The sequence below is a fragment of the Astyanax mexicanus genome, chromosome 6, assembly GCF_023375975.1.
Source record: "Astyanax mexicanus isolate ESR-SI-001 chromosome 6, AstMex3_surface, whole genome shotgun sequence".
NCBI classification, from domain to species: domain Eukaryota; kingdom Metazoa; phylum Chordata; class Actinopteri; order Characiformes; family Acestrorhamphidae; genus Astyanax; species Astyanax mexicanus.
The window spans coordinates 47,894,621-47,913,731 of record NC_064413.1 but is presented as its reverse complement, the minus strand read 5'-3'; the positions used below and the strand labels follow the sequence as shown (position 1 = coordinate 47,913,731).

Genomic DNA, 19,111 nt, shown 5'->3' with positions numbered 1-19,111 from the left:
TTTCCAATTCATGCTTTTTGAAACTTTCTCTTTTTCAGTCTTTGCTGCTTTCAAAGAATCTTTCTTATATTTTTAAAGAGTTAACCTCACTATTTGTCCCCGTGCCTGCTTAGTTGGATCGAGCTGAGTGATGTTTAAAATTTTTAGATGTTTTCAATACTGATAAATCAACTTTAATAACTGTGACAGATTTCTGAGTAATTAATACGCATGATGTTCCTAACATGCATACTGAACCTAATTTAGACTGCAAATTATGCTAGATCTTTAAAAAAATGCTTATATGCTCACTATGTTTGATAAGCCAGATTGATTAGCTACTTATTGTAAGTATGACATATAATACATATTTTTACCATTAAATTGTATTAATTTAATTTCTTTAAAACAGCTTTGTCTGCTGTGCAATTCATGCGACTTTCACGTATATAAAAGTCAGTATTAATGGTTAACAGGGGTTTGTTCTGTCAACCTTTAATAATAATAATGATCCACCATGATTGGGAGATCGCTGCTTTGAATCCCAGTCATGCAGCTTGCCATCAGCTGCCAGAGCCCCGAGAGAGCACAGTTGGCCTTGCTCTCTCTGGGTGGGTAGATGGCGTTCTTTCCCCTCATCACTCCTAGGGGGATGTTGATCAGCACAAGGCGCCTGTGAGCTGATGTATTAGAACCGAGTCGCTGCTCTTTGCTCCGAGCGTTAGCGCTCTGATGCTACTCGGAAATGCTACATCAGCAGCAGTTCAAAAAGAGGTAGTGGGTGACTTCACATGTGTCGGAGGAGGCTAGTCTTCACCCTCCTTGTGCTGTGCCATCACCAGTGATATATAGTTGAGTAGAAGCTGAATGGATGGGAAAATTGGTCTAGCTAAATTGGGAGAAAATGGGAAAAAACACCTTCCTAATTGTTCCTAATTATGTGCATGAACACTGCTGCAGCATCTTTTCACATTACCTGGCATGCAGCTCTGAGAACCCTCCGAGCGTTTGGACTAAAGGGCTAATAATGCCTCATGATAATGCAGATGCTCATTAGACAACACACTGCATCCCTCCAGCCAGCTGTATCATCAGGAACCCCCTGGCTATTCTGCACAGCATGAGACTGTGAGACGATTAGCAGCTGCAGGGAACTTAATGCGTCATACTCTCTGAGTGTAGAGCCATTTCAGCTACAATAGCTCTATATAAATGTTACTGTTAAAGACAATCCCTCTTAATTCCCTCAGTGCAGGACTTCCAGTATGCACTTTTTTTTTTTTGCTTTGTCTTCAACACCTGAACCAACTAATTAACAGCCCCCCTGTGTGCTGAGTGAGGTGTTCAAGCTAGTGCAGAGAAACCATAAAAATGTGAAAAGCATTAGGGAAGAGTTTGGGAAATCTTGCCTTAACAATATATAAAAAAAAAAAATCTCCTAGCATAAGTGATTTAGAAAATGCAATGTTTACATTGTATTGTAGTATATTGTATTATATTTATTTTATTTTTTGCTTTTAATATAAAGTGTTCATGTAAGATTATGTAAATTTCTTGGGCCAGTTCAGGCATCTGGTTTCAGATCTAAGCTGGTCTTTCCTTTTCAAAATGGTTTAAAAAGCTGCTCATCCAGGCAAAAACTATCTAGCTAACATAAACATAAATAGCGGTCTTAGAACATTCAATTTGTCAAGTTTTCTAGATGTTCTAAGAGCGTTTTTACTAACCGTTTTTATATGTTTCAGTAGAACAGTAGATCTCTAGGACATTATACAGGGTTTGTATGGTCATGAAAACCCTGTAAAAGTCATGGATTTTGAAAATAGCAGTGCCCAGGCCTGAATAAGTTTTGTAAAAATAAAAATACCTAAAAAGATTTGGAAAAGTCATGGAGTTTTGGTCTACAAATCTTTGTGTTTCAGTTTATAAATGGAGAAAATCTAACTTGAGCTAACAAATATGTCAGCTCAGAGTTAATTCAGTAATTTAGCTCCACACAATGGAGCTTGCAGGAATCTGACACACATTTTATTGTTAAGGATTGTGTGTCAACATTTTATCTGATTTGGTTTAGACCTATTATAATCAGTTTTAATTATAGTTTTAGTTGATTTTTGGTTTTATTGTCCATGTCTGCACTGATGTTTTAAAAACTGTCTGGTCATAAAAAATGCCTTGAAGGCATGGACAAAGTCATGAAAAAATCATGGAAAATTATTGGTTAAAACTTGAATCCTGTTATATTTCGGTCAGTCTGACACTGCCAGGTTACACTTCAGAATGTTCAGGAGCTCAGTGATCTAGAAGGAGGTCCCCCACATTGTCTCATACAAACTACTGACTACCATTTCACTTTGATTTTTGTCTGTATGTATTAGGACTCTTGCCTAAGGATGATTATTGGTGAAGAATGATGTTTAGACATTCTAACACTAGGGGGAGTGTTAGCCAATGATATTTAGCTGATGTTCTTTTCTATAGTGACTCAAATGTAAGGTTCATGTTACAGAGGTAGTTTGGTTTGCCCAGGTACTCTTATTGGTGTAGCATTAGATCTAGTCTGCCACTGGGATGGTGGTGTACAGCTTTACAGCTGTGGGTAGATATTACAGTGACATAATTCCTTACATTGCTACCTACAGTATGAAAGGAGACATGATACTCATTAGGACTGCTGTCAAAGTAGGACTTGTAGATAGGATATTTATCACCATCATGCTTCATCATACATCATGACATGCCATGATAGCATAGTCCTCTTATAGTGGAAGACGTTCTTTGTCAAAGCCATTTTTGTGCATTTCTATTTGTCCATTCATCATGCAATTAGGATACAATGTATAGGATAGTTTTCAGTTTCAAATTATGTAAACATTTGAAAATCAACATACAGTGACACACACACACACACAATGCCCTGTGAGATTCCCACTCTAAATGACATACAGTAATTTAAATATAAAACAAGATTTACAATATTGTAATGAACTGTAACACCTTACAACAAAAATGAGAATAATATTTTTAGGAACATGTATATGTGTCTTGTATGTTGATACATATTTGGAGAGACAATACTAGTAAATGTTTTTTTTTTCTTTTGTCTTTGTCTTCTTCTGCATTGTAGATTAAAAGTAAAGAAGTCAAAACTATGAAGGAACACATGAAGTAAATAAAAAAGTGTTAAACAAGCCAAAATAAGATCTATACTTCTTTAAAGTAGCACCTTTTACTTTGATGCCAGCTTTGCCCACTCTTGGCTAATTCTCTCAGTCGTCTTCATGAGGTAGGCCCTGGAATGATTCTTCAGCTGTCTTAAAGGAGTTCTAGAGGTGCTAAGCACTGAGTTCACTACTTAACTCCCTTAACTTCATAGTCCTCAATAATATAATATTATATTATTATTTATCTTTAATATTAATCTACAATGTATTAAACAAAACAAATAAAGGAAAAGTATTAATGAGAATGTGTCCAAATTGGTGACTGTTGCTGTATGTTGTAAAATAATATTAAAACACATCTGTTTATTACTTTTTCATTTTATATTTCTTTTATTTATTTAAAATACCATTTTCTTGCTATTGTTTTATTTTTTGACATGTTTATTATGTATATTTGTTTACTCTGTATTGTAAAACATGTTGAGCTACATTTTAAAGGAGAAATCTGGTGTGAAATTGACATGGGGTATTGAAAAATTATAAAGAGTACAAACTTTTATCAAACAGCCCATCTTCGTTCACCCCCTGCATTCCGAAATCCAGATGCTCCCAACTGACAAGCACAAACAAATATGTAGGATAGGGGAACAGATTGCAAAATAGATTCCATGGAAATGCATGAATGTCAGTTGTTGCTAAAAATGCATTCATGCATTTCCACTAAATTTGTTTTGCAATCTGTTCCCCTGACCTACCTATTCATTTGTGTTCTGGCACAGCAATCACACTCAGTTTCTGCAGGAACTGTAATCTAGCTTTTTTATTATTATTATTTTTCAATAAATTAAATAGCTACATACTGTGGCCTGTGTAATACGCTTTTTTGTCTGCTATCTAACTTTTCAAGGAGACTATATTGTCATTCACTTCACATGGGGTACATGAAGTGGAACAAAATTGTATTCTCACGGTCCAGTTACACCTAAAAAAAGTTATTGTTAAAATATGAGAAATATAAGATAAAATCAAATAGAATAAAATCAAATAACAATAAAACAGATATCAAGTTAAATACACAATATATAAAAGAAGAGTAGAGAAGTAGCAGCAACATAAAATCCAGAGTGTTATTATGCATGCTATAGCAGCATGGATAAGTGTAAATGAAGAGCAGTAAAAGTGTTACTGCATATATGTCCTTCATACTTTCCTTCATAGTCTTTAAAACGAATCTACAATGTAGTAAATAATATAGATAAATAACAAATATTAATGAGAACTTTTGACTGGTACTGTATGTTTTAAAATAATATAAAAAAAAAACATTTGTTTACTACCTTTTTTATTTTATTTATAAAATGTATTTCATTTATTTTGATAATCTCTTCATGCTGTTGTTTTATTTAATTGTGTTTATTTTTTTAATTAAATAAATTAGGTAGCTAGCTATATGGTTAGCCTGTGTATGATCAACACTTTGCTGCTCTTTAGCCTAGTGTATAAGACATTTTAAATGAGGTTGAGCTCTTTTCTAAAAGCTAAAAGTAATCTTAACATAATGGATTAGTTGTCCTGCTTTTTCTTAAACATCTTTATTGCATTTAATTGAATAAATGTCCAACAAATTAATACAATTATAAACGCTAAAAAATAATAATTATAAAGCAGGAAACCCCTGTTTAGCCCTGCTTAGCCCTGTGGAGCCCCTCTGAAACCGGTCCCCCGCCCTCTCGTAGCGGAACCTTTCTTCCGCGTTAGTTAGTATGTTGCAGGGATTGAGGCTCGGCTATGTAGTTGACAGCAGCTGCAGCGGTAGCGGCGGTAGCGACAGTAGCGCTGGGTTAGGTTTAGGTTTGGTTAGCTAGGCTGCCATGTCGCTGTGAGGTTCGTAAATGTGGTCATATAGTGATTAACGCGGTGTATAGTGCGTGTGTAGCGCTGTGTTGGCGGAGGCCGGCTGTGGGAGGGTTGAGGCGGGCGAGGCTGGCTGTGTTTGCGGGCTGTGCGGCTCCGGACGGCGGGCGGGTGGAGGCTGTTTTAGCCTGTATTTATTTATCTGTTTTGTTTAGCTGGTTTAGCGCTAATATGGTTATAAACACTGCGCTCCGCGGAACTGAGCCTTGGGAAAGTAGCTGCTGAGGGTGTGGAGGAAGGGGGTCCGGGGTGGGTAACGTTAGGTAGGTAGCCTAGCTGGTAATAGTGTTTCTCCGCCTGTTCCTCCCTCTGTATCTCCGTTCATCCGTTCCTCGCTCGGGTGGGTGGCTACAGCTACAGCCACACCAGAGATACAGTTAGCAAGGTGGTGAGGTGCCCACAAATACACCATGGGCAACACGACCTCCTGCTGCGTGTCCTCCAGCCCGAAGCTCCGGAGAAATGCCCACTCCAGGCTGGAGCCCTACCGCCCGGAGCCCGAGCTCAGCCGCGAGGACACGGGCTGCAACCTCCAGCACATCAGCGACCGGGAGAACATCGACGGTAGGACCTGTGTGGGCTGAGCCCTCGCTTATTAGTTACTTACACTACAGTTACCAAAACTGTGCTGGATGCAGGGTGATTAAATAGCTAACCTAGCTAACTTACTTAACATTGATATGGGTATGAATGATGTGATCCTAAATTCTATTGTATTTAACCTACACTGCCTGACTAACCCTTCAGTAACAGTACAGCAATAAAAAAATAAAAATAAATAAGAGACCAGTTAAAATGATGAGTTTCTTTGACTTTTAACAAATTGAAAACCTCTGTAATATATAATAAAGAGGAAGATGGATCACAAGCCGAACTGCTTAAATTCTTGCACCAGGAGTGGAATAAAAGTTATCCAAAAGCAGTGTGTAAGACTGGTGGAGGAGAACACTGTGAAAACTGTGAAAAAAAAAACAGGGTTAATCCACCAAATATTGGAATTTTAGGAATATAAACTTGTTTTCTTTGCATTATTTGGGGTCTGAAAGCTCTGCATCTTTGTTGTTATTTCAGGCATTTCTCATTTTCTGCAAATAAATGCTCTAAATTACAATATTTTATTTGGAATTTGGGGAAAATGCTGTTAGTAGTTTATGGAATAAAACAACAATGTTAAATGTATTTACACATATACCTATAAATAGAACAATCAGAGAAACTGGTTTAGAATCTGAAGTAGGGCATATTCCAAGTTGACTCTACCTCATAAAGCTGACTGAGAAAATACAGCCAATATGGCCAAAGCTGTCATTCAACAAGACATGCCTACTTTTAAGAATCTAAAATATAAAACCTATTTTGGATTCTTTAATGTAATTTGGTTTTCTCTATAACTTTGATGACTTTAGTATTAATCAACAATGTAGGAAAAAAAAATAATGTTAAACCACCAAAATTTAGTGGTATCCAAACTTTGACTGGTACTGTGTCTGCCTATGTACTAAAACAAACTTTGACATTACATAAGCTTCTGGAAATGATGCCACAGTCTTTGGGTGGCGTAATTAAAGCTAAAGGCAGTCCAACCAAATATTAGAGTGTGTGACCTTTTCTGACCAGGAACTGTTTTGTTTTATATAAATATTTATTGGCCACTTATCATGCCCCAAGCAGCCTAGTTGACACATTAACAACAAGGAACATACCAGGCTTTGTGGTGTTGTGCTCCCAGCCTGAGTAGCTTAGCTAAATACTACGTAGTTTTGTGCACAGTGTAGTTATAGTGTGTATATATAGCTGTCATGCCGTAGGCAGTCAATGAGTAATTGGTAAACCAATAAGCAATGTTTAGTTTGATGTAGCCTACATAGCAATAGATAGCATTTTATTTTTTATTTTATAATTACATACATATAAAAGGTTCAGTAGCTTAGCCATATACTGTATGTGATGTGTGTGCAGCAGTACAGTTATAATATAGCTGTCATGCCTGAAGCAATCAATGGGCAATGGGTAAATCAATAAGCAGTCTGTATGGTTTGTGATGTTGGAAGTAGAATTGATGACACATTAGAGACTGGGAAAAAATATAAGTACCAATGCATGGTAGATAACATGTCCTGCCAAAAATTGGATGCTGTATAATCATGTCATGCACACTATCCAGGCTGGAGGGCCTTTTTGTGACCACAGCCTTTGCTGTATGTAGTTTAGAAAGGATATTATCAGTGATGGATAGTTCAGAGTTCCACACCCTAGTGCAAAAATCCTGAGTAGCAATGGGATTTTTATTAGAAATGTATTCTGTATATTGAGTAGAATATAAACAGGAATAATATCAAGGTTGGTTGGGTGGCCTTGGGGTTGTGATGCCAGACTTTGTTGCATGCAGTGTAGAAAGCATGTTAGCAGTGATGGATGGTTTGTGGTGCCCTTTCAAGGGAAAAATCCATTATTTTTATATAAATATATGTATGTACGCTAGTTATCATGGCCCAAGCAGCTAAGCTGGCACATAAGAAACAGAAAAAGACCCCAAAATGTGTCGCATAAATGGCATATCAGCAGTGGGGTGGTTTGTGGTGCCATGACTGCAGTTTCTGTACTGTACGTATATAAATTTGTTGTGATGTATTTGTTGATGGTAATTAGGGTAAGATAAGTAGGTGAATTTAAGTTTGTTATCCTTGACTGTTCTGTTTACAAGGCATGTCAAGAGTTGTGTGGCTTATGGTACTATTATCGTATACTGTGTAGCATAAGTATTAGAGCTGCACAATATATACAATATATTGCACTAGTCAGATCACAGGACATGCAATGTTTTGTGTAATGGTAAATTATATATATTTTTAAAACTTTCTTGCTGCTTAATACAAAAAGAGAGAAATCACAATATCTACCAGATTTACAATTATATCAACCGAATATCATTTGTTTTAATACAGTCATTATTACACAGACTTCAATATTATTATGACATGTTGGATCACTGACACCTACCAAAATCTAGTGAAATTCCTGTATTTTTAAATAGCATATATATTGCAATGTCATTTTTCTTTTTCAGTTTTACGAAACTCTAATATGTACTGTGTATTTAAAGTGATCGTTTAGCTATTAAGCCTTGAGCTATCAACAATACAGTACATTAACAAAAGGGCCTATATCAGGGGTAGGTGGTTGTAGGGTTGTGACTTTAGATTAATTTAGTTAAATTAGCCTTATGACATGATGAGCAAAGTTTGAATGCCCTATATAGCAAGGACATGACATTAGAAATAGCAACAGGAAAATAACAAGGGTTGTAGGGTTGTGACCCCAGACTGTGTTACATCAGGAGAGAGGGGTGGTATGAGGTGATCCCAGCTTAAGTAGCAACAGGGAAATATCAAGGATGATGAGTGGTTTGTTGAGTTGAAGTAGCCTACAAGGCACATTAAATAATATACACAGACACCAGGTAGATATAATGCACTAAATAATCTAGATGACACGTACATATGGATTAAATCAATGCTAGGTGGCCTTTGCAGGGTTAAGTTATCATGTCCCAAACAATCAGCAAGCTTCATGCTTCATCAACAAGAGGTAATATCAAGCGTGGGTGGGTGTGAGGTTGTGACCCAAGATTAACTGTGATCGATGCAGCAGTTTATATGTAGTATAAGTAGTTTATATGGCATGTTGGCAGAGTTCGGTGGTACATGGTGTTACAACCCTTGATCAAGTAGATGATAAGTGGTTTGAGATGATATTAGCTCAGCCTAAGTGCCCTTTAAAGCACATCTGCAACAGGGAGAAATTCTGGGTTGGTGGTTGTATTGTACTATTAACTTGACTATATGACTATTTTCTGCAATTGATATGTCATTTAGTGCTTCAGCTAATGATTATTTTGGTAGCAGACTAAACTGACAATTTTTCCCTTCCTGTGAGCATGGCTCCTGTTTTAATGCACATTTTACCTTACCTGCTCAGGTCTGCACACCTGAGACCACTACCGTGTTGTCCAGTCTCTGTCATAACATAAGTTACCATATCTAATTAAATAGAAACAGATGAAAGTTGAATATAAGTGTAAGCTTAATAGCCTAATCAAATGTGTGTTAATAAAGTAAGTAATCCATACCCCTTCCCTGTTGTGTTTCTGTCTCCATGTCTCCTGACATTGTTGATTATGTTGAATAATAATTGTAGCCCTAATGTCACAACAATGCAGTTATAGCCTTTTAAAGAGCGGTTAATGAATTTAGATAAAACTAGTTTGGGAAATGGTTTTTGACCATTTACACTACCTGTCCAAATTTGTCATACATTTTTTAAGTACTGTTATGTTCAAAAATGCATGTTGTTCTTAGTTTTTACCTGTCCCGAGTCTGCTCTGTGTGAATGGAAAGCGTCATTATTGATGCCTTGGTCACTGCATTTATTGCACTCTTTTCATACACAATAGATGTTGCTGCTTAGCAGAACAGCGTGACTGGCTAAAATATAGCCATATATATATTTAATTCTTATATAAGCAAACACACAAGTAAACACATGGGCAATATTGAGGTTGGCAAAATGATCAAGGTCATGTCCATGTATTGTACAATAAGTCAATAATGTAATATTCGTGGCTGGTGTAGTTCTTAGTGCCATAATACCAATTTATATAATCTAGAATATTGATTGTGGATGATTTATGGTGCTGTTACTCTAGTCTAGGTAGCCTTGACGTCAGTGGCAGGAATATGATCAGTTTGGGAGGCCGTGACCTAAGTAGTTTAAGCTGCTTTTTAGCACAAGAGCTTACAAATCATGAGAGAACATTTGAAGAGCCTCATAACATATCTAAAAGCCTGTGGGGTGAGGACAGGAACAGTTACTGTTGGTGTTCTGCTGAAATCTGACAATATTAGACACTGAGAACTGTACTGAATTAATTTCACAGCTGTGATACGCAGTTCATTTGAGCTGCGGTTATTCATTGACAGCGTTCAGCATTGCTTTCTTTATTTGCATACCTTTTATGTGTTTTAGGTGGATTGTATTAGCAGTACATAGTTTTTACACCCCAGTGACCATAATTAAGCCTGCACACCTTAAGAAAGGCTTACTGTGTTTATCCTATTGGGTGATGAAGCTGCTTAAATATAATTAGCGTCATCAGCTTTCATCTCTGATCTTCTGCTGGTCTGAGGTGACTTGACATGTGTACATGTTTATTCATGATGTGCATCGTCTTTACTCACAATGAAGAAGCGCAGCATTGTTTATTTGAACCCCTCCACTTCTTTTGTGTTTGTGTGTGTGTGTGCTTTTTATTGAGTCTCTGAAGATTTGTGGGTGGCAGCACTAATCTGCAGTGCAGGCTTAATACGGTTAGCAGGCTGGGCATATGTTGCGAGTGTTTGAGCTGCTCTGGGTTCAGTTGTTCCCTCCTGGAGCAGTTTAGCATGTGAGGGGGTCATGTAAGAGCAGACAGGGATGAGCTGTGCTGATCCCAAAAAGAGGAAGTTGGGCCCAGCCCATCCTGCTGCTCCACTCTGTTGGCTATTTTAAAAGCCTAGACTTTGCTCATATGTTGGAAAAGTATGTTAGGGTGGAAAACCTTTATGTCCAAATGTTTACTCTGTATATCTGAATGTTTGTGGATAACACTTCTAAAAAAAAATGCATCCATCTGCTTTTAGGTGCACCCACAGCTTGTGTAGACAGCTTCCTGTAGACAAGAATTGTTTAGAGAAAAGGATATAAATGGAACGATCAGTCGATCAACTGTGTATCAATATTGGAGTTTTTTTTGCCAAAATACATGATCGGCATGATTAGGGAGTTAAGGTTTACTCAGCATTACTGTGGGGCTCACTGTTGCTCAGTCACATGAAGCTACAGTCACTAGATGGAACTACGGAGTCCACTAACCTGATAATAGTGCTCTCCAGAGTGATTTTCAGCTCCTACAGTGAGTAGCAGAGCTAACAAACACCACTAACCACTAACATACCAGCAAGTGCTGCAGACCACTCTTAACCCCCACCAAAAGTGCAGCAGCTGCATTTTCAACATACTTTTTTACTGCTTAACCATTAAATAATGGTTTAGCATAATTGTATCCATGTAATATGCCAGAATATTGGCATTAACAGTAATGGTATTTGCAGCAGTTTGATGATTTTATAAATGGTCTGTAAATGGATATGAGCATGTAAAGCTTTTGTACCTTATGACCCTACATGTCTGTACAGCAGTATTTAACTTTGATAAGACATAGCGCTCATATAGGTCCATGACTTTTGGCATGCAATGTGTTAATGCTTGAAATCAGGAGATGAAATTAGAAGAGAAAGAAAAACATTTGAGTTTGGCAGTTTTGATGTAATCAGCTTGAGTAAAGGTGCTTAGTGTTTATTTTTAGCTGATGCAGCAACATACAGAAAGACCCAGAAGGACTTAGAAATTGGGTCAGTGTGGTAGTTTATCAGATAGAAGAATTTCATATAAATGTGATGTGTTTATTACAACCTGTCAGTAGGAGTGTAAGACAATGGTTCAGTAGATTTCTGTCCCTTTAGTCCGAACTGTGGTTCTCTGCCCCTTTCACACCTGCTACTTTTTTATATTTTTTATATATGAAAGAATGAAGGAAGGAATGACAACTGGAATAGATTGTTTTGCTTAGAGTAATTCAGTATATTAAGGTATATTAAATAGTAACCCCTGTACAGTGTCATGTCGCCAAATTATTTCCAATACACAGTCCTACCAATTAGTCTATTTGCTCTCTGTTTACATGAACTGTCTATTGCATATCTAGGTCCAGTTCTCTCTTGGCCTTGGCTTGTAAACGTCAGATTTACTGTGTGTATTTAATATACGTTTGTGTTTCCTGCTTCAGCTACAGAGAGTGTATTCAGAACCCATTCACATAAGTGTCTTCAAATACAGGTTATATTCTTTACGTTGACTTACCTGATTATGCTCAAACAGACTCTCGCAGGTTTATCAGTTGTGCACGTTTACTCATCTTTTACAGGTCTACATCTCTCTTACACAGTCTGACTTCTGATAAGCCACCTTGGCATTAGTGTCGTGCGATATCGGTCAAATGAATACAATTTTTTTTCTTTAAGGTTAGCAAATAATATTTAACATTTAATGAAGGTAATGAGTGCTATCTAACTAAATTTGACAGACTTCAATGACTTTTATTAAATTACAGTATTGTAGTCTTTACTAATAACTATAATAACACTGTGTTTAACACTACTGTTATCCCATGATTTTGTCATGTCATGGTGTATTTTCCTTTCATACCCAAATATTTGTGACCACCCTTTCTAATGAGTGCAACCAGCTGTTTTAATTTTCACCTGTGTAAATGCACACACACTAATACAGACTTATTTTCGACATTTGGCCTGTATGATCATGTCAGAAATCCCCTGATTTTAAGAAAAATGTGATATTTGTATTTTACTCTCATTTACTTATTTAATATTGAAACTTGTCTACAGTTAGAGCTGTGATGTGATTTTTTTATTATTGTTTTATTTATTTTTTATTACAAAATCAAAAGTGTTTCCCAGCTGTTATCCGAAATTAATGATCCAGCCTAGGGGTGGGCGATAAGGCCCTCAAATAACATCACGATATTTCATGGTATTTTCACGATATGGTGATATGACAAAACACTTTTTAACAAATATTCAAAAATACACTATACACTAAAAAAAAAAAGATTTGTAACAAAAGTCAGTTATCTAGAATGTCATGATACTAATAATAATACACTCCAAATATCTCCAAATATCCAGGATTAAAGTAAAATAAATTATTCTGGACAGCTTAAATCTGCACAATATTTCAGGGTATAATATTGTTAACGATATTTAAAAACTTTGACGATATTATCGTGTACGATACAATATACGATATGGCACACCCCTAATCCAGCCATCCTTTCCATCAGGAAATCCAATGTTGGAGTAAAATAAACAGTACAGTGATATAATTCTTAATAGAGCCAAAAATGGTTCTTTTATGAATTTGTTCAAATAATGAATTGTAGCACCTTAATTTTTAAACTGCACAATGAATGTGAATATTGCTTTGCTCATGTGCATATTACAGTATTTGCAGACCTTGATTGTCATGCTACTTCTCTTGCAGTTCTGTTGGAAAGGAGGGACAGCGAGCGTGTTTGTTTGAGAGAAAGAGAGAGAGGGAGGGAGAGCATGAATGAGCAAGAGATGTAGGGCAGGGCTAATTCAGTATATATGTGTGTGTGTGTGTGTGTGTTCAGGGCCAGTCTGTGCCAGGCTGTTGAGATGGACGCAGCCCAGTGCTCTGAACTGGGCCTGATTAACACCAGGCTGTGTTCGCCACCCCTCAGCTGCAGCTGTGGAAAGCCCACTTAGAGCACAGACAGTCCCACTAATGAAGGCTCTCTTCTGCGTATTACTCAGAGCCCTTCACTCACAAACGTAATGACCATGCATCCTCCTTCTGCTTTTCAGCATCACTTTGGTGAATTGCTGGATTCCATTAGTATACTCTGTAATGCTCTTATAAATTACAGCTACACACACTTCAGATATTGGCTAGTGCCACCTCTTACTTCTCATTCAGTTTTCTCCTCTCCAAATGGACATGCAAATTACTTAAAGGCAGGCACTTAGAGTAAAACCTTCACTATGTGTCCTTCAGTCATATGGCTGATTAAGCTTTTGTTGTTTTTGGTTTGCAGCTTGTCTGTTGTTTCTCTAAGCAAAGAGGGCCTTTTTCTTGAAATTTGTCTTGGTTTTCCAGACCTGAAATTGGCATCTGACATTTCTGACAACTGAAAATGCTCTTTTCTTTTCTATATGTGTCATAATAATTATATTTATTTATGATTTATTGTCTGAGAATAATTAGGACATTAAGAGTCCCCTATCACTAGTAGTGCCCCTAACTCTAGAAGGATGAATACTAGCACTTGCCGCATCCAATACATGTGGAGTCATCCACCACTCCTTCTCCAGCTGCCACTGATGCATTATCTCTGGGTAGCCCAATGACCCTGCTCTCATACATCAGCTAACAGACACCAGTGATGACCAACAACAGACTGATGACTGATGAGGAAAGAGAGAGCCAATAATGCTGGGTGGTTAATTCCAATTAATTTAATAAATCAAGTTACAGTTTAATGTGATTTTCATAATGGCGTAATCAAGATTGTAGAACCTGCAAGATGGGATCTTAGCAGATAATGTTGTCTTTCTGTTTTTTTCCCTTTAACTGAAATGTTAGGAGATTAGGTTTGTACCTTGTTTCATATAAAAGCTGCATGTGCAGTTTTTTTATATAAAAAAAAAGCAAAACATTTTTTTTTGTTTTTATATTGGTTTGATTAAAGTTTTATTGTACTTCACAGTTTTGACTACCCTAATATGTTTTTGCTTATTTGTTGTAAAGCTCTAAATGCTACTGTTTGTTGCTGTTTTGGCACATCTACAAATACAGAAACTGAATAAAACTTTTTTTTTTTTTGAGTTGCTATGTAGAGTTAAGGACTACCAAATAGAATTTGTCTTAGAAAATTGCTGCTGATGGCAAGCAGCATGGCACAGTATTTGAAACGGCCACCTTTGAAGCATAGTGAGAGTTTTCTGAGCCCGTTTTTGTCATGTTAGGATAATTTTATCCCACTCATATTATCATAGCATCATAGTGCAATTTTAGCATTTAGCATTTTTTTTTATTCATAATGCCTAGAAGAAAATCACCTGTTGCAGTCTGCTGTGTGTATATAAAGGCACTAATATTGATGCATTGGTCATTATGAGACTAGCTATGATATTGGTGATGTTTGGAAACACAATGGATGATATCAAGGTCAGGAAAAATTATTCTGGTCATGTCTGTAGATTGTACGATAAGTCAATAAAATAATTATTGCAACAGGCCTACCTTTACTAAGAAGAGAGAGTGAAATGCACCAACCACAATTATTGCTCATGCCTGACTAGCTATATCACAGGTAGGGCTGCAACGATTAGTCGAAATAATCGTCAGTGTCGATTATTTGAAATTGTCGACCACAAATTAAATTTCGACTAACCGTTATGTGCAACAGTCCCGCATTGCGCAAAGTGCCGGGGACAGAAGTACAATGGGGGATGGGCCAGAAGTCTCCAAAAGTGCCTGACCACAACAAATGAAATATTCACTCACTAAATAATCAGTACTTTCTACGTTTTAACAACATCTAGACATTTAAATGCCTTATAAATCTCATGATCAGCTGTTTCTATCATTCTATCAAGGACATGGCAGAAGTAATCGCTGACTAATGGACTAATCGAAAAGAGAATCATCAAATTAGTCGACAACCAAAATAATCATTAGTTGCAGCCCTAATCACAGGCCTGATTGATCCTTTTGAGAAGATTTTGAGGAGAAGTTCCTTGGTTAGTGCACATCATGCTTATTCTGAATGTTTATGAATCACAGTAGAAGCAGAGTAGGAACAGATGAAGAGATCTGCTTCTTCTCAGACCAAGACAGATAGAAGAGTTCTGTGTTGAAGTGCAGCCTGCAGGCTGTGACCTCCACAGTCATGAGACACAGCTCTCCTGATCTTTACACAGAATTGTTCTCCTTTTCTCACTCTGTTGGAACATTAGTGGGAGGAGTTGGGCATATACAGTACAGTGGCATGTAAAAGTTTGGACTTATATATTATTGTTAACCTAAATAGTAGATGTTAGCCTCATTTTCATGGTCAGTATTGATAGCACACCTTTGGCAGGTTTTGCGTTTGACTTTTCAGTTCTTGATGGGTGATTTTGAGCAATTCTTCCTTGCAAAAAAATAAATAAATAAAAATAAATTAATCTGTGGAATGCTTGGGTTATCTTTCTGCTCTGCTCTTTTGAGGTCTATCCAGAGATGGTACAGGGTCTTTAGGTTTTGAGCTTTGTGAGTGCCATTATAGAACGTTTAGCCTGCTTTTCTTGAGGTAACTCATTGTAGAGAAGATTTAGTCTGCAGTACAAGCCCAAAGCATGTAAGCCTCATGTTCTGCACTATTTTCTTCTAGGGCTGCAACAATTAGTCAATAAAATCGACAGTGTCTATTATTTAAATTTGACAACTACAAATTTCATTGTCAAATAGTTGTTCATTTGTAACAGTACTGCATTACACAGTGTTGGGAACAGAAGTGCAATGGGAGATGGGTTAATGGCTCACTTACACAGGTTACACTCAACTTCTGTTGAGTCTGTGTGTCTAAGTGCCCAAACACAACAGATATAATACATATTTAATCACTGAATAAGAATTCTTTCCACGTTTAAACAACACCTAGACATTTAAATGCCTTTTAAATCTCATGTTGAGCTGTTTCCATCGTTTTAGAGATGGATAACATGACAGAAATAATCGTTGACTAATCTACTAATCAAAAAAATAATCAGATTAGTCGACTACCAAAATAATCTTTAGTTGCAACTCTATTTTTTTTTTTCAAATAATATGCAGATATATGTAACATTTCAGTCTGCAGGACCTGTTTCAAATAAATCCCACACTTGTTTAGAGTTGGTGTTCTTTTACAAAATAACATTTGAAAAATATGTTTGTGAGGATGCAAGGAAAGTTATGACTGATGACTAATGACTATATTTTAGCAGGTATTGGTGCACAGTAGAATAGTGCACCACCTCATTCTTATCATCCTTCTTAGAATGCTATCATAATAGTGGTGCAGTGACTACTCCGGTTCTGACTATGTTTACATTCTGCAAATCACTAATATACAAAGGTATGTCCAAAATTATCGAGATACCCTTTGTGTTTAGCACTTAGCATAACGCCTTCCCTGAGGAGTAGAAGCTGTTTCTGCAGCAACACAGTCATGTATTCTGTAATGATTGATTGTAGAGGAAATGTTGGGTGTAGTGTGTAGGTAATGACCACAGGTGTTGAGAGTTAATGGTGTCCATCATATTAAATTGGAGGGGGAAAAAACCTGCAGTGTGTGAAGATCAAGTTACTGTGTAAATGGAAGTGGACTGTTATTAGAACGCACTGTTCTTGCAGCTCAGAGAATCTAATGGACACTCAGGTGGTGTGAGTGTGTGATAAGAGGAAAATATGCCTATCTGATTAAAAAAGTCTCAGACAGACCTGTGTGTGAGTGTGTGTGTGAACATTTTTCCGTTGTTGAATAAACTCCAGCAACCTGGCTATTCTTCACACATGGATTCCAGTGTGACTGCAGCATGATTCTGTGCATGTGCATGTGTGTGTGTGTGTGCCTGTGTGTGTGTTCACGCCTTTAGGCTGCATATGATTTGTGGGTTCTAAACGTGTGACCACTAGGAAGTCAACCATGAGACTGCTGGCTGGAGACCAGGCAACGTCCAATAAATCAGTTACACTATATTCATGTTCCACAGATTTATACATAGTTTTAAAAATATATATTGCATAAAAAACATGTTTTTTACTATTTATATTGTGACAGCCAACAACTAAATCATCCATGTGAGGAAATCAGATTACTAAACTCTCAGTTGCTTCATATTTAATATAGAAAAGCAGCCTAAATTAGCAAATTTTAACAACAAGTCACTGCCACTATAATGCCAAATAATGCGCTAAAAATATCCATACTGACCTAAATTTGAGTATAATAAAAGTACATAAATGTTCATTTTCATACTATATAATAATAATAATAATAATAATAATAATAATAATAATATAATACATATTAATTATATAAAAGATCACAATTTAAGAGCCCAGTGTTTGATTAATATTTTCTGCAGAATTCTAAAGAGTATAGTGTGCCATTTTTTTTTTACAGCAAAATCCAATATACAGCGTTCATCATCAAACAAACAGTTGTACACAAAAGGAAGTGTCAGATTTCAATGCTATTCTTAAGGAAGATAAAAATTACTGACTAGGCCTGTCACAATAATTACATTACCAACGTATCGTACAATAAATGGACTCACCCTCAATAATTTTACTTATTGGGGAGAGTCCATTAATGTAAGACTATATGTCAACTTAGTTTTTACATGCAAAATGTATTCTATTTTACTTTATTTTTATAAGATTTAGGCCTGCCTGTCATGATGATTACATAAATGACAAATCGTACAAATCTCACAAATATATGGAGAAATGTTTGCTGACCTTGGCCGGAATATCAGCTTTGTTTAAGAACACAGCAGTCTTATCTTATTATTATTATTATTATTATTATTATTATTATTATTATTATTATTATTATTGTTATTATTATTATTATTATTATTATTATTATTATTATTATTATTATTATTAGGATGTTTCATAAAAGTAGTATTTCAGTTTGAATGTTGAAAATATATAAGTTCACCACTCTATGCTTTGTATAATTATATTGTCATATTAAATCGTTATTTTAGCTAAATTAAATGATAAAATGGTCTCAAATGACAATATTATTGATTATCGCAATAAATTATAGGATAATATATCGCCCATTCCAAAATTGTTATTGTGATTACTGACAACAATAAATGGTTAAAATGATCCTGAAATACAACATATATAAGTAGTGTTTAATGCATGTGTAATGCAACAGCATGCCAGACATTTCCTTATGGAGTTCTAGAGGTTCCTAATGTTGACTTGATAATCTATCTTAGTGTCGTGCAGTTCCTGCAGAAATTTACAGTTGGGTTGGGATGTTAATAGCATACCCAATAGCGTCCCTTACGTTTTTCATCTGTGGCAATGCTGAAATTCCAGATCTATCCCCTGTTGAAAATGTAAGGGTTGCTATTGCACACACAGTCAACACAATGAGGGGAGAAGTCGAGTGTGAATTATTGATACTGACAATGGGGGAAATAGCATTTGCATTAATACAGCATTTAAAGAATAATAAAACCCTACAGTCTGTGTATTGTTCAAAAAGAGGCCATACTGAAATGAGGGAATCCATCTATCCATTTATTCATCCATCCATGTAGTCAGGCAGTCAGCTAGCCCCCTGCATTAACGTCATTTCAAGC

At 36.4% G+C, this 19,111-nt stretch overlaps 1 protein-coding gene across 2 annotated transcripts in view; it reads left to right on the top strand.

Moving 5' to 3' along the window:
* The first annotated feature begins 4,907 nt into the window (after nucleotides 1-4,907).
* Nucleotides 4,908-19,111, top strand: part of ccny (cyclin Y) — a 94,035-nt gene continuing 79,831 nt past the window's right edge. The window contains exon 1 of one of the 2 annotated variants that reach the window (XM_007238621.4): nucleotides 4,908-5,621. In XM_007238621.4, the coding sequence (XP_007238683.1) occupies nucleotides 5,468-5,621 (154 nt within the window). In that variant the 5' untranslated portion in view covers nucleotides 4,908-5,467. The remainder of the gene's footprint in view (nucleotides 5,622-19,111) is intronic. The other variant, XM_007238622.4, reaches the window with a different exon arrangement.